The sequence below is a fragment of the Crocodylus siamensis genome, chromosome 1 (assembly GCF_052110815.1).
Source record: "Crocodylus siamensis isolate JL-2025a chromosome 1, ASM5211081v1, whole genome shotgun sequence".
Classification (NCBI taxonomy): Eukaryota; Metazoa; Chordata; order Crocodylia; family Crocodylidae; genus Crocodylus; species Crocodylus siamensis.
Genome location: NC_143395.1, coordinates 417,486,735 through 417,500,570, shown reverse-complemented (window position 1 = coordinate 417,500,570; position 13,836 = coordinate 417,486,735). Strand labels below are relative to the sequence as shown.

Below are 13,836 nucleotides of genomic sequence, written 5' to 3'. Positions count from 1 at the left end.
CCAATGCTAAACAATAAATTATGTTCTTCGAACAAGGATTCAACCTCCTAACTACTGCAGCAAGCAAGGCACAGAAATGCACACAGCGAGTGGGAGAACATGCCCGTTGTTGGGAGGGAGGTGCAGTAGCGAGGCATCTGGCAGGAGTCACACACAAACCAGAAGCGGGTAACTAACCCTTTCTGAAAATGCCTGCTGCTGAGGAGGGACTACGCTCACTGCTGGGCTTTGTAGGGTGAGAAGCTGCAGACAGCTGAACATCTTCATGACTTACAGCAAGAGGCTGCAAACTGTGGCACACAAGGGAGCCAGTTTGACCAACCTACAGATATTCAGTGGCAGGAGCTCTCATCATGCTGCCATTGGGAGAAGTGGCAGCAGCGGTGGCAGCCACTGGGTCTTTCCAGCCTGCCAACCAAAAGACTTGCATGTAGAGTCTGAGCCGTTCACTGACGGCCTGCCACAGAACTCAACCTATTACTGATGGGGTTATGTAAAAACAGGATTGAGGAGTAGCAGTGGCTTCTTCAGGGAATCTGAAAAAAAAATATACTGGGAAAAAACATTAGCTCCTGGCCTTCCTTATGCAGAGGGTGCTGAAGCTTTCTCCATTATGTTACCCTGTTTGAGACTGCATGGCTGTTTTCAGCCTCAGCCAAAACGCAACCCCAAACCTCAGTTCCTGGCAGAGTGCTTTCCAGCTCTTCTCCCCAAGTCAGAGCATCTGTGGCTCCCATGAGTGGGGCCGGTTCCATATTCTCTCTTCTCTCTTTTCTTTCTTGCTGCAGAGAGCAAGACACAGATCAATGACTTGAAGTTGCAGCAAAGTAGGCTTAGACTGGACCTCAGGAAACCTCCTTCGCTCTTACTGTAGGGAGCAGCGGAATAGGTGCCCAGGGGGGTTGTGGACTCTCCATCACTGGAGGTGTTCAAGGCAAGGTTAGACAGCTATTGGTTGGCCATGATCTATGCATAGCTATGCCTATCTTCTACTGTGGGCATTTCCCATGCTTCTAGTTTTTTTCAGATCCCCTGATGATCTTTTCTCCCTCCTACTGCTACACTCTCAGACACACTAGGGTGCTGACAGGAGTCAAGGCTGGGGATCTTGACTGGGGTGTACCAGTGCACCTGGTGGGACTTAGAACTTGGAGGTTCCTGGCTAAAAGCTTTTGTCTGTATACTCAGGGGTAGACCAATTACTGCATTTGCAGTAAGGAAGGAATTTTACCCCTTTGTCAAATTGGTACGGACTATGGGGTTTTTTTGCCTTCTACTGTAATGTAGGGCACAGCCTCTTACTAGGATCACCCAAACGTATTTTAAACAGGCTTTGCAGCAGCAGGATGTTGGCCACTGCAGTCCTGCTTTACCTGTGTAGCTTAGAGTGTGAGGTCTTGGGCTGTATCAGGGTTGACTGTGTAGATTTGCTAGATTAGACGGTGGATTTATATAGGATGTTTTGGATAGGGCTGATCCTGTCTCAGGCAGATGGCTAGCCTAGATGACTTCTAGAGGTCCCTTTCAGCTCCACTTCTCTATTTCTCTTGCATTAATTTGTTCAGGCAGCCAGGCCCCAGCACTGTATTAACAGAAAATAGGTGAGAAGGGTCATCTGGTTCAACCCCGTGCTTGAAGCAGGATTTCCTCTGTCTAAACCAGGGGTGGGCAATTAACTGGGGAGAAGGGTCACTTAGGGAGTTTTAGTGAGCTGTCACAGGCCAACTCAGGAGCTTCCCACTCATTTTCACAACAGCTCACCAAAACTCCCTAAGTGGCTCCAACCCGGCCCTAGCCTTATGCTGTCACCATCCAGCAATCCTGGGGTCTTTATGGAGACCAGCCTGGGACCCATGTGGGCACAGTGTGCTCAGCCAGGTGGAAGGGATGGGGCTGCAGGCAGGAAGGAGGGGAGCAGCACATGTGGCTGGGGCTGGACCTGGGATCATGGAGTGGTGATAGTGTGAGGACAGGGCCTAGGGCAGAGCCACGCACTCTTGCCCACAGAACTGGTGCCCATCATAAGGACATGCAGACAGCAGATCATGGCTCTGCCCTGGACCCCGGCTCTGCTCTGTCGCTGGCCCCACCTGCCAGTATGCTCTCAGATGCTGCTCCCCACCTGCCTGCAGCCCCATTCCATCTGCCCATCCAAGTGTGCCCTGCCTGCAGGAGTGCCAGCTGGTCTTCATGGAGAACTTGCCCACCCTTTTTGTCTGGCACTCCTGGTGGTAGGTAAAGGGTAGACGGGCAGTGGGGCCAAGTCCAGCAGCACATGTAACACTAGCAGTGACAACCAGAAGCTGCCAGGAAGTGGAGTCCAGCTGCTGCACCACCCCAGCCCTGCTATACTCCTGGGGGGCTACAGGACCAGCTATATGCACCACGGCCTGGGCTGCTCCCTGCGTCTGGGCCAGGTGGGGCGAAATCACTTCCCATGACTTGCATACAGCACTCCTGATAATATACCATAGTACATTATTAGCTTTTTTGAAACATTATACTGTTGACTCATCCTCAGCTTGCAATCCACTACAATTCCCAGGACTGTTTCTGCCCTACCACAGCCTAGCCAGCTGTTCCTCAATTTGTATTTGTGCATTTAACTGTTGTATCCCAAGTGCTGTACTTTGCATTTGTCCTCATTGAATGTGGTCCAATTTGTTTCAGACCACTATTCCAACATATCAAGGTCACTTTGAATCCTAATGCCTTCTAGAATGCCTGCTGCCCTGCCCAGCTGGGTCTTATCCACAAATTGGCTACGAACCTGGTCAGTCCTGTCTTCCAAGTCATTTGTGAGGATACTGAACAGTACTGGACCTAGAAAAGGCCCTTTGGGAATTCATCTTCACACCTCCTTCCAGTCTGACATTGAGCCATTGATGACTACTCTGAGCATGATTTTGCTTCCTGTACTGGAATGAACTATGCTGGTATTGGCACTTTTATACTGATATAACTACAAATACAATGGAGAGAGTCTTGCCAAGACAGCAAATCTTTCTAATGCAGACAAGGGCTTAGCTGAACCAAGGCTAACCCAGTTACATAGACAAGGCCTAGTCTGAAAAAGGACTTATGATGACATTGTTTAGAGCAATTATATTTTAAACTAAATTAGAAGGAGTTTGGATTCACAAAGTACTGGAGAAAAATGTATTTTTGTTCTTATGTTAATTCATACTGAATATATATTATGTGTTATTGCTGATCACATGTTGTTCCTATCCAAATACCCCAATGAATAAAAAAAAAAACCCCAAACCCGCTTTGTTGTTTTATCCTGTTATTTATAGAAGGCCCTGTGCTTAAACAGTTTTGAATCCAAAAAAGTTATACCTAAGTGGGCTTAAGTAGCCTTTAAATTAGCAGGGCAGGGCAATGCAGGGCTAGTCTTTCAATTCAAATCATTCAGTTATTTCAATGCTGAAAAAGCAAAAACAGAAGACAAAAGAAGAAGCTGCATTTTAAAGAACAAAAGAATAATGAGGCTCATAATCTAAGAACAACTCACACCAATTAAATGATTCCTGTAACACAGGTGGATGTGACCGATTTCAGTGAACTGGAGTGGGGGATGGAAGGGAAACAGCAGTATGCCAGGACTATTTACAATGCCCACAAACTACACAGTCATACTGGATAGTGGGGCAGAGGGACTGCTGATCTGACTTGGTGGCAATTCTTATGTTCCCAACTTAATGAAGAGAGTCTGCTGGTACCATTTTTAGAGTAAGAAAAGATAAACAGAAGATAAAAACAAAAGGAGAACAATTCAGAGCAAGTTATGGAGGCCAGGACCAGAAGAAGAGAACGTCTTCATTCTTAGGACAAGTCCCAAGACAAATGAAATCCCAGGATACTGCATTCAGCAGATGATCCAAGGCAAATATTCAACAAGAGACACCCAAAGAGCTCTCCACAATGAAAAATGAGTCAGAGTACACAGCAAATATGATCCTGCAGTGCCACAGGACAAGACAGACAAAAAGAGAACTAATGAAAGTGTGGGCTACAGATACACAGCAATGCAATGGTTTCTCTGCCAGGCTCTACTTCAAAATCAAAATAATGTATTCAGCTCTGCTCACCCTAGTTATCAGAACAATACTGACCAGATACAGAATTTCAGAGGAGCAATAAAAATGCTCAAGGGACTAGTTGGGCCAATTTTACTTTTCCCATTTAGCCTATCTATTTTGTGGCAGTGCAAGAAGCTGCACCTAAAATGGGCTAAAGTTAAAATACTGATGGTCATGAACAAGTGCCCCAGAGATGTACAAGTCTGTGGAACAGTTTCACAAGAGAAGTGTTGTGATGGAAGCCCAATCATTTAAACCCAGCCTGGACAGAACGGGAACAACAAAAGCAGTCCTGCCTTGGCAAGGAGATCAACAAAATTATCTAAGTGGGTCTGTCCCACTTCTAGCTTCAACTACAGTCCCTGTCCATTTCATGGATAATCCTGAAACACTGCACAATATACAGCAAACAAAAAAGGATCAACTGTTCTGGATGCCATTCCTTTACCAAGATGACCTGCTGCCTGCTTTACCTTTCCCTTCTGCAGCTGCGCACTACACTGCTGGTTTCAATTATTTGTCTACAATGACCTCCAAGTTCCTTTTCCAATCAGCTTGTTGGATGCCTGCTCCATTTCACACATATTCCCTAGCTCGGTTCCTAATTTATTTTCCGGTTATCTACATTGAATGGCATTTCTCACCTCAATTATCCAAATCCTTTGGAATCTGGCTGCACTGTTCCTCATTATAGCCCCAATCCTGTAAAGCTCTGTGCGCCCTCAGTGCCTATCAAGTTCAGAGGGAGCTGAGGACAAGCAGCACCTCGCTGAACCAGGCTCTATTGTTTTGCCTCCAGTTCCTCTAATTATCTGTATTCTTGGAAGTCTTGCTTTCAGCGCCGTTGGCCAAACCATTTCTATAAACAAGACGAATAATACAGCTCCTAAAACTGATCCTTGGGGTACCCTATTTATGACTCACTAAATAAGCTGGTTATGATCAGTTACTACACTCAGGAGGGTGCTCCATCTTTCACAGGATATCAGAGCATCTACTTTGCACAAGTCAAAGCAAATGGCAGCCAAGGAGAGAGCCAGATCTGAGATAAATTACACAAAGACCAATGTTATTTTGAGGCTGCAAGTTTGTACGTTGAGGTAGCTTGCAGCACAAAACAACAGTGCCAACAGCAGTCAACTGCATGGATTCTGGGTCCACAAATACCTTTCAATCTTCCAAGTCATTTCCTCTGTTGTTGACTACAGCCTAAAGCAGCAACATGGTCAGAACTGGAAAAAAAAAGAATATTAGGTATCAGGTAGCCTTGACCTTTAGTAGTCATGCCCTCTTACCTTCGTTGTCACTACTGTCGGACTGAGGTTGCTTGATTCGCCGCCTCTTTTTCTTCAGATTTTCAGTCTCTTTCTCTTCCTCATTATCTGACAGATCTACCCTCTTTGCTCTGCTGCCATGAAGGAACAAATGATCAGGATCACCTTTTGTACACTTATGAAGATGACAGACAGTTATGAAGATTTCAAGGAAATTAAATACCTCAATACAATTCCACAACGCACATGAGGTTAAGCAGATGTACACACATGTACATGTGCATACTTCCCCCCTCACACCTTTTTTTAAAGCACATCCTTTTCACCCAGTCCTGCTTCTTTGTACGCTGGGGATTTCTTTACCATCCCTCCAGATCAGCACGAACAGGGCTTTGCTTGGTGGGGCACCTACCTTGGCCAAGGGGGTACCTGGCAAGAAAGTATGTCTAATCTTGTCACTACAACACAGCCTTCTAAAAACTAATGTCCCCAACAGAATCCCTCAGAAGTTCTTTTGATAGACTTCTTGCCACTGACTATGAGGTAGTGTCTCAGATTTCTGGAGCCATTTTTAAAGACTACTGGAAAAAAATAAAATAGCTTCTTTCTTCTTTTTAGTACTGGCAAGACATTCCAGACTAACAACCCTGGAGGCTGTAGATCTTTACACATTCATAGAACAGGTATGACCAAGTAGCCTTCCCTATACTGCACTGCCAACATGCAGTTTCCCAATTCTTGGCTTCTTGGAGGAGACCATCAACAAGGAGGCTAGTTAGCTCTGGCTGTTATGGTGGTCTGTGTAATGTGCATATCAATTCAGCAGCAAACCAAGCGGGACCACCAATTAATAGACTACCAAATAACTATCGAGCTGTAATGATTTTTGGTCTCTGTCAGTTTGGGTTGGATTGAAAACACAGGACTGCACTTAATTTTACTTGGAACATCAGCCCCAAGTAAATCAGTGTCTTATGAAGCAGAAATACATCAGCCGCACCAACTCCAGAACTCCATGTGCTGAAAACTGTCTGTACATAAAAATTTGGAATATAAATCCATACTGTCATGCAGAGGCTTTTGCCAGCCCCCAAGTCACCCCTACCACATTGGTCTCATGGTTAACCCAGTTTGTTCAGTGGGGCACCAACATAATAGAAAGACTGCTTCATAGAATGCCACCACTCCTGATCCACGTCCCTTCCCATCTGCAACTATATAATGGTCATGTAGCATCTATAGCAATTGCCTTTATGCCAAAGACACGCTAGGAAAGAATTTTAATGTAGTTTTAGCTGCTTTCAATGCAACTTTGGTAGCTGGAAATAAGGACTTGAGCCAGCACCATGTGATCAGGGACTCTGCATGTTGTCAGCAAACAGCTCAATTACACGTTGAGAATTACTGCTGTACCTTTTTCTGTCCTTCTTCTGAATTTTAACAGGCTCTGTTTTCTTCCCAGGTTTCTCCACTATTGTAGCAGGTGGCAATTTTGGTTCTGCTGCAGGAACTGAAGGCTTGGTTACTTCTTTTTCTTCTTTTGCCTGTTCAGACTCAGAGCTGGCTTTGAGTTTATCTGTGAATAGTATTAGCAAAAGGAAGCATGTACATGGATTAATCAGCACGGACTGCAAAGAACACAAGTTGCACAAGCAATGAACAACAACACTGCAAGTGAAGCATCAGGCACAAGCCCCTCCATTGTTCTAGTCTGGTGGTACTCAACCTGGGGTCTATGGAGACCCAGATCTGGCCCCTGGAGCCATGTCATCAGCCTGCAAGACTGGGCTCAAAAACTAGAAGCAGGGGAATGGTGGTGGCATTCATTTGTTATCCACTGCTGCACATTTTCTGGACTCATGGAAAGCACTGTGGGCAGCATAATATGGCCCTGGGGGCTAGACTGTATTGGCACCAGGCCAGATCTGCACATGAAGTGTTGGGCCAGTTCATGGCCAGATCCGGGCACACAGGGTCATGCAACCATGTAGCCAGATCCAGCATGAGGGGCTGGGCCAGTGCACTGGATCACACCGGTGGACCAACTCTACACAGGATGAAAACTGCAGACCAAGTTGGTGCCTCTTATCCAGCCCAGGGATAAGCACCTCCACTCTAGTCAAATCTTCAATGTTTTCATCTGAACTAGGTTCATCCTTAGTACACAGCTACCCAAGTCCAAGCTCTGGTCGGGCACGAGCCAACACAGAGACAGCAGAACCTGAGCTGAGGAAAAGCAGACCACACTATGTGTAATCACCATATGGTGATACAGCAGCCAACAATTGTTACAGACTGGAAAGGGCATCTTGGGCCATCAATTCTGGTGCCTCGTGTTCATGAGCAATCATTTACTTAAGGAATACCAAAAAGTACCACTTCAAACCCTCACACACAACTACAGGCCACTGCAGTCATTACTGTACCACCCAAGAGCCCTGGACAAGGACCAGAACCCTGGTGCGCTGGGTGCTTTACAAACACAAAAAGGTGGCTCTTTCCTCAAAGCTCTTATACTCCAAAAGCGGGACAAGAAACAATAAATGGATTTATGCCAAAGAGGTTGTGGAAGGAAACAGTGAGACAGTGTTAGTCAGCTTGCTAAAGTGGTCTCAGAACATAGACACCCTTGACTTTGCTCTGCCTTAAATGCACATTGTTTAGATGTGCAAAGAAACAAATCCAGTTGGACCCTACAGTTGAGCGTCTCAAGAAAGAATAAGTATTCGCCTATGGAATCAATACTTCCCTGTGCACAACACCATTGAAGCTGGCACCAGGCTTAAAAACATGGCCTGTCTGGGACTCTTTCCTTGGTTCATCCTGAATCAGGATGCTTCATCCAACAGGGTTTCAAGCAAAATGAATATCTTAGGTACTGTATAACAAGATCATGAATGGCAGAAGCCTTATTAGGACCAGTGGCAAAGGACTCAACCTTCACTCATCTCTGTCAGAGACTTGAAATGAAGCTAGGGGAGACTTCTGATGCAGCTAAATCCTCCTCCTAGAACCAGCCCCACACTCCTTTTCTATCCACCTGAACATCCACATTTCTGGTGATGTTGCTCCCAATTATCCTTGATAGAGTGTATCTACAGGAGACCTGTACTAAAGGAACGTGGTGCATACCATGGCACATTTTGGGCTTTATTTTGGTTCCCCTGATTTTTAGAACTTGTTTATTTTCACTGAGACATAGAAGAGTCAGGCTTGAAGGGACCAGAGGCCATCTAGTCTAACCCTCCACCTGAGGCAGGATCACCCCTATGCAAACCATCCTACAGCAATCCATAATATAACCTATTAGCCAAATGACAGTCAACCCCAATACAACCACAAGGCATAACACCCTATCCTACCACAGGTAAAGAAAGGGAACAATGCAGCCAGTGTCCTACTGTTGCAAGGATCATTTGAAAATGCTTGAGAGATTTAAAGAAGGCCATGCCCCCTGCTACAGAGGAAGACAAAACCCCTCACCAGTAGCCAGGAGCCTACTGGTTTTAGTCCCAGCAGGAGCACTGGCACACCCAAGTCAAAATCCCCAGTCCTGGCTGTAGCCAACACCTAACACTTCTAAGGAAGCAAAAAAATAAAAAAAGAAAACCCTGACATGTAGCAACAGAAAGGGAAAAACTGAAAGAGAAAACTATTTTGATTCTTTGTAGATATTACGAATTAACTGGATTAGTGGTAACAACTGGTCTTAAATTAGTCACCACCCTCCATTATGTGGAAAGGAACCCTATGCAGAAAGCTACCACCATCATCAAGGCGGGATCTTGTTCTCTGTGGAACTGAAGGTTTCTTTCACTGAAATAACACCATCGCCTACTTCAATCACATCTTGACTCCTCTTGCTTTTCTTACTACAAGTAGACTTGAAGAAAGCCTTGCAATCACTTCTTGCTTTCCTTTCAGCTCATTAGCTCATTCCATATGCAACTCCATCCTCCTCATTTGCTTTTAGCCCAAATCATTGTTATTAATGCACTTTGCACAAGCAAGTTTTGTCAAACATTTTCATAAAGCGAGTCCTCCAGCCAAATATACTCAATTTAAAGTGAGGTATCTTATATGCCAAGAAGTCTTCCTGGGCTAATCCGTGGGACAAGCACAACAGCTTACAGTGATCTTCACCCTGAAAGTTTCTAGCATGAAAACACTCCAACTACAATTCTGACTTTTGCCTAGAAATATGAGCTGATTCACTACCTATTCCGGGGCAGCCTACAGAAAAACTGACCACCTTGATTTTAGGAGGCAAAATAAAGAATTTGGAAAATTACAGGAAAGAAAATTAAAAAAAAAGAGAGAGATAGACTTACAAAAGACAGACAGACCAAGGCTTTATCTTGTTTTTGTTGGTATGTAAAAAATAAAATTAAATAGCAATACATCAAAAACCAGGTACTGGCTGTCTTTTATTAATGCTGCCTGTTATTTAGCTAAAGCAAAGATGTTGTAACATCCCACAGTCAATCTCTGCTATGCTTAGCTGAAACTATACCACCACAATTTCTGCAAACAGGAACATGTTTATATAATACTTACTCATGGCAGCTTTTCCAAAAAAGTTGCTCATTGTATTTCCTTTTGCTGGTGGTTTGCTGCTTGCTGTAGACACCTGGGAGTAAAAATAAGAGAGAAACTGTCAAGTGCATGCATATAGCTAAGTTCCTAGCACAAACAAGTAGCAAAACAATACCACCAACGAACTGGCACTACGAACCCATCAAAAAAAACAAACAAACCAAACACATGATACTGCAGTTTCTGGACACACAAAATTCACAAACATAGACTTTTTTATTTAAAAAAATACCATGTGCCTTGAATCCACAGATTTATGAGAACCCACAGGCATTTGAATTTCTCCATTACAGGAACCTGACAAACCACAGAATTGCTAACACCTCAAAATCATTCCCATCTGATGACTGTTCAATAGCATTTATGAAATAAGTAGCTGGAATTCCCATTAGTGCTCAGCAAACAAGTGCTTTTATTACAAAACACCAGGTCCTCAATTTGCAGTAACAGACAGAAAAAGAGAGCCTAAAGATTAAGTGCAATGCTGGAGAATTAACTGAGCCCTTTCACAAGTTAAAAATCATCTGCTACATTCTTCCAGGTGAGACATTTCAAAAGCAAGTAAGAGTCAGACAGCTCAATCTCATTGACACTCGAAGGGAAATGAATTTACAGAAAGAAAAAAAAAATACAAAAATAGGGCTGGCAGGACCTTTGGGGGGGTTACCTAGTTCAACCAGCTGCTCAAGCCAGGATCATTCCTATCTAAACAAATGTAGACAAGGGTTTATCTAACCTGCTATCCGCAACCTCTCTAGGTAATCTTTTCTAGGGTTAACCACTCTCAGAGTTAGGAATCTCTTCCTAATATCCAACATAAACTTTCTTTGTTGCAATGAAAATGTTATTTCTGATCCTGCCCCCTCAGCCAGAGAATAGTTTGTTGCAGTGGTCTTTATAATCAGCCTTCATGCATCCCCCCACCTCAGTTATCTTCTACAGACAAAACAATGTCAGTTCTTCCAAACTTTCTCTGTATGTCATGTTACCCAGAGCTCTAATCAGTGTTGTTGCTCTCCTCTACACTCCCTCCAAGTGGTTCACTTCTTCCTTCAAATGTGGTGCCCAAAACTGGCCACAGTACTCCAGGTGGGGCAGTGGTTCTCAACCAGGGTGCCATGAGGCCCCACTTAGGAATGCCATGGTGGTGGCACCCAGGTAAAACCACCCTATGCACTCTTCCCTGCATTAGCGCTCTCTAATCAGCCTAGAACAGGCAGCAAAGCTGCCTTGTGCTCTGCAGCATGTCCTGGTCTGGCAACCGCTATACTCCTCCTAAAAGAGGAGTGCACTTGAACCATCCCGTGACTCAGCAGCGCCGAGAAGAGTGGACTGTCACTGTCAAAGGAAGTATTCATTCCCAGGGACTTGCAGGTGACACTTTTGTTAATGCAGCCCAATATACTGCTGGCTTTTTTTGCAATAATAGCACATTGTTGACACATAATTAGCTCATGGCCCATTATAACCCTGCCCAGGACTTTTCTACAGTATTGTAGCCTAGGCAGTCATACCCCAATTTGCTTCAAGTCATGGCTGAGCAATTGACATTGCCAATTATACAACCTGAGAAGAGGGATTAAGAATTCTCAGTTGACAGCAAAACTAGAACTAGAATAAATGGATAGAAACGACAGCTGATAAAGTTTATTTATGCCAGAGAAGAAAGACTAAATAGGTGAGACTATAACCCACCAAAGGATATTGATATAACTTACACCTGTTGTCTCTTTAATTTCTGGCTTAGTTTCTTTATGTGTATCCTGGGACTTGGAAGATGATTTTGCAGCAAACATTCCCATGATCCCTTTGGGCTGCTGGGAAGTCTGTTTACCAGTGGAAGGTACATGACCATTGGTAACAGGCACGCTGGCTACCTGCATGTCATTTGGAGCCTGGGAATCAATCTGTGCAGATGTGTGAGCTTGAGAAACTTCAGCCAGCGTCCTGGGGACTGCAGCAGCACAATGAATAGCACTAAACCTGCATGACAGAGTAAAAAAATTAATTAGCGCCTTTGCATCTTATTTTCCACCTTCGTTTCCATCCCTGGTGGTGTTTGACTTGCATTTGACACTGGTTCTGGACTATAATGTTACAGGAAAAGGAGGAATTTCATTGCGAGGGGGGCACAAAAAATCTGGCACAGTATGGCAGAGGTAGAAATACCATGCTGAAAAAAACAGCTGAACATGCCAGAAGAGACTGGAGCACTAAAATATAAAACAAACTGTTCAAAATTTCATTGAGGAAAAAGAAACATGTCCTCCCACCAGGGGTGCAACCAGCTCAATTTTATTCCTAAATTGGTTACACATGCATTCCCAGCAGATCACTCTCCAGGGCTTTCAGCATCAATAATATTTTCACCTGATCTTCTAAAATATTAGGAAATGTCATCTTTGGTGTAGCAGTCCAGCCTCACAATCCAGTGAACCAGGGGAGGCAAAACCAGAACATTCAAATGGTTCAGAGAAACAAGGTTCACTTGGCAAGGCCTTTTACTGGATCGATCGTAGGAGTTGAGGATGATGTTGGACAAAGTTTCAGGCAGCTGGTCCAATAAAGGTGTCAGCAAATAAACTTTGTTTTTTGCAATTCCCTGAACCATATCTGCTGCAACAAATACTCCTACCTTCTTGCAATGGTCTTGCAATGGTTGGACATTCAAAATACTTGCAGACTCAAGTACACAAAAATAGTTTCTGAACAAATTCTGATTGGCAGGCCCACCTCCCACTACAATGGTCTGAAATGGAGCTGACACAGGACAGTGGAGCAGAAGTGAAAGATACCATTCATTTCTTTCCATCTTGAAATTGCCTGCAATCATGTAAAATACCACAACCATACACCTACAAGGCTTTTGCTGCCATCTCCAAACCTCTTGAAGCAATGTGTAACCCGGCATCATTCACTTGCTCAGAACACAGCCCCATAACCATTGACCTTGGATGCTTTTGCAGCAATTTACATCAGCAAGTGAATGCTACCATTCTCAACTCAGGTGCTTGAGTTCTTCTGCCCTAACAGTGCTGAGGCTGCTGCCTAGGTTTGCATTTCAAAAACACCACAGCAGTGCAGCTATTTCTTACAAAGCTTGACCCAAGACCCACCAAAATCAAAGGAAAGACTGTCAATGACTCTGGTAAGTTTTGGATGGGACCAAACAGGTAGAGGATAGTATTCACACTGACAGATTCATGTAATACTTGCTGCATCCATATTAAAACCTATCATTGTTTAGATTTTTGTAGTACCTAGGAGCCTGAAATAGGTCCCCACTGGGTTAGTAGTGTACGAACACACAACAGAACACAGGTCCCATCCTCAGAGCTTATAAACAGTATGCAAGGCAAGAGGTAGCAGACAGGTACCTAGAGCAGGGAAACACAAAGAAGCAAGACAGGCAAGGCTAAGCAGCTTAATCATTTTGCTGAAGCAAAGGAGGGCTTGCAGGGGTCACGGGGGCTCCACCCAAGTCCACGGGTAGATTTAATAGAGATTTTAGGAAGAGGACATAGAGTCTGCATTTACTCCAATTAGACCACACATTAAGAAGCTGCACTGATAGAAGGCCGAGTCATTTCTGAATTACATGCTGTGTTGTTTATACCAGGTGGAAAAATTCAGACACAAGCCCAAGCAGAAACCTAAAACAAAAAGCTGTTTCAAAATTTACATTGCCTAAGCCTTCTGCATTTTGTAATCAGAAAGGCAGAGATGTTACCACTAGGAGGAGTCCCAAGAGAGGGGAACAACAGGAATTTGTCAAAACAATTTTGATTTGACCAGAACTCTCCAACATCTGCTATGCTGTCAGGTCCAGGGGCTTTCATAGATTTCATAGACATTAGGGCTGGAAGGGACCTCAGGAGATC

General features: G+C 44.2%; 1 protein-coding gene across 6 annotated transcripts in view; it reads right to left on the bottom strand.

The window, feature by feature from the left end:
- The window catches only part of POLD3 (DNA polymerase delta 3, accessory subunit), a 35,872-nt gene that overhangs the window by 10,475 nt on the left and 11,561 nt on the right, over positions 1–13,836 (bottom strand). For 4 of the 6 annotated variants that reach the window (XM_090030815.1, XM_090030816.1, XM_090030819.1 and 1 more), the window contains exons 6-9: positions 11,674–11,938; positions 9,917–9,989; positions 6,773–6,935; positions 5,381–5,493 (exon numbers count right to left, since the gene is read on the bottom strand). In XM_090030815.1, coding sequence (XP_089886941.1) covers positions 5,381–5,493; positions 6,773–6,935; positions 9,917–9,989; positions 11,674–11,938 — 614 coding nt within the window. The remainder of the gene's footprint in view (positions 1–5,380; positions 5,494–6,772; positions 6,936–9,916; positions 9,990–11,673; positions 11,939–13,836) is intronic. The other 2 variants (XM_090030817.1, XM_090030818.1) reach the window with 1 other exon arrangement.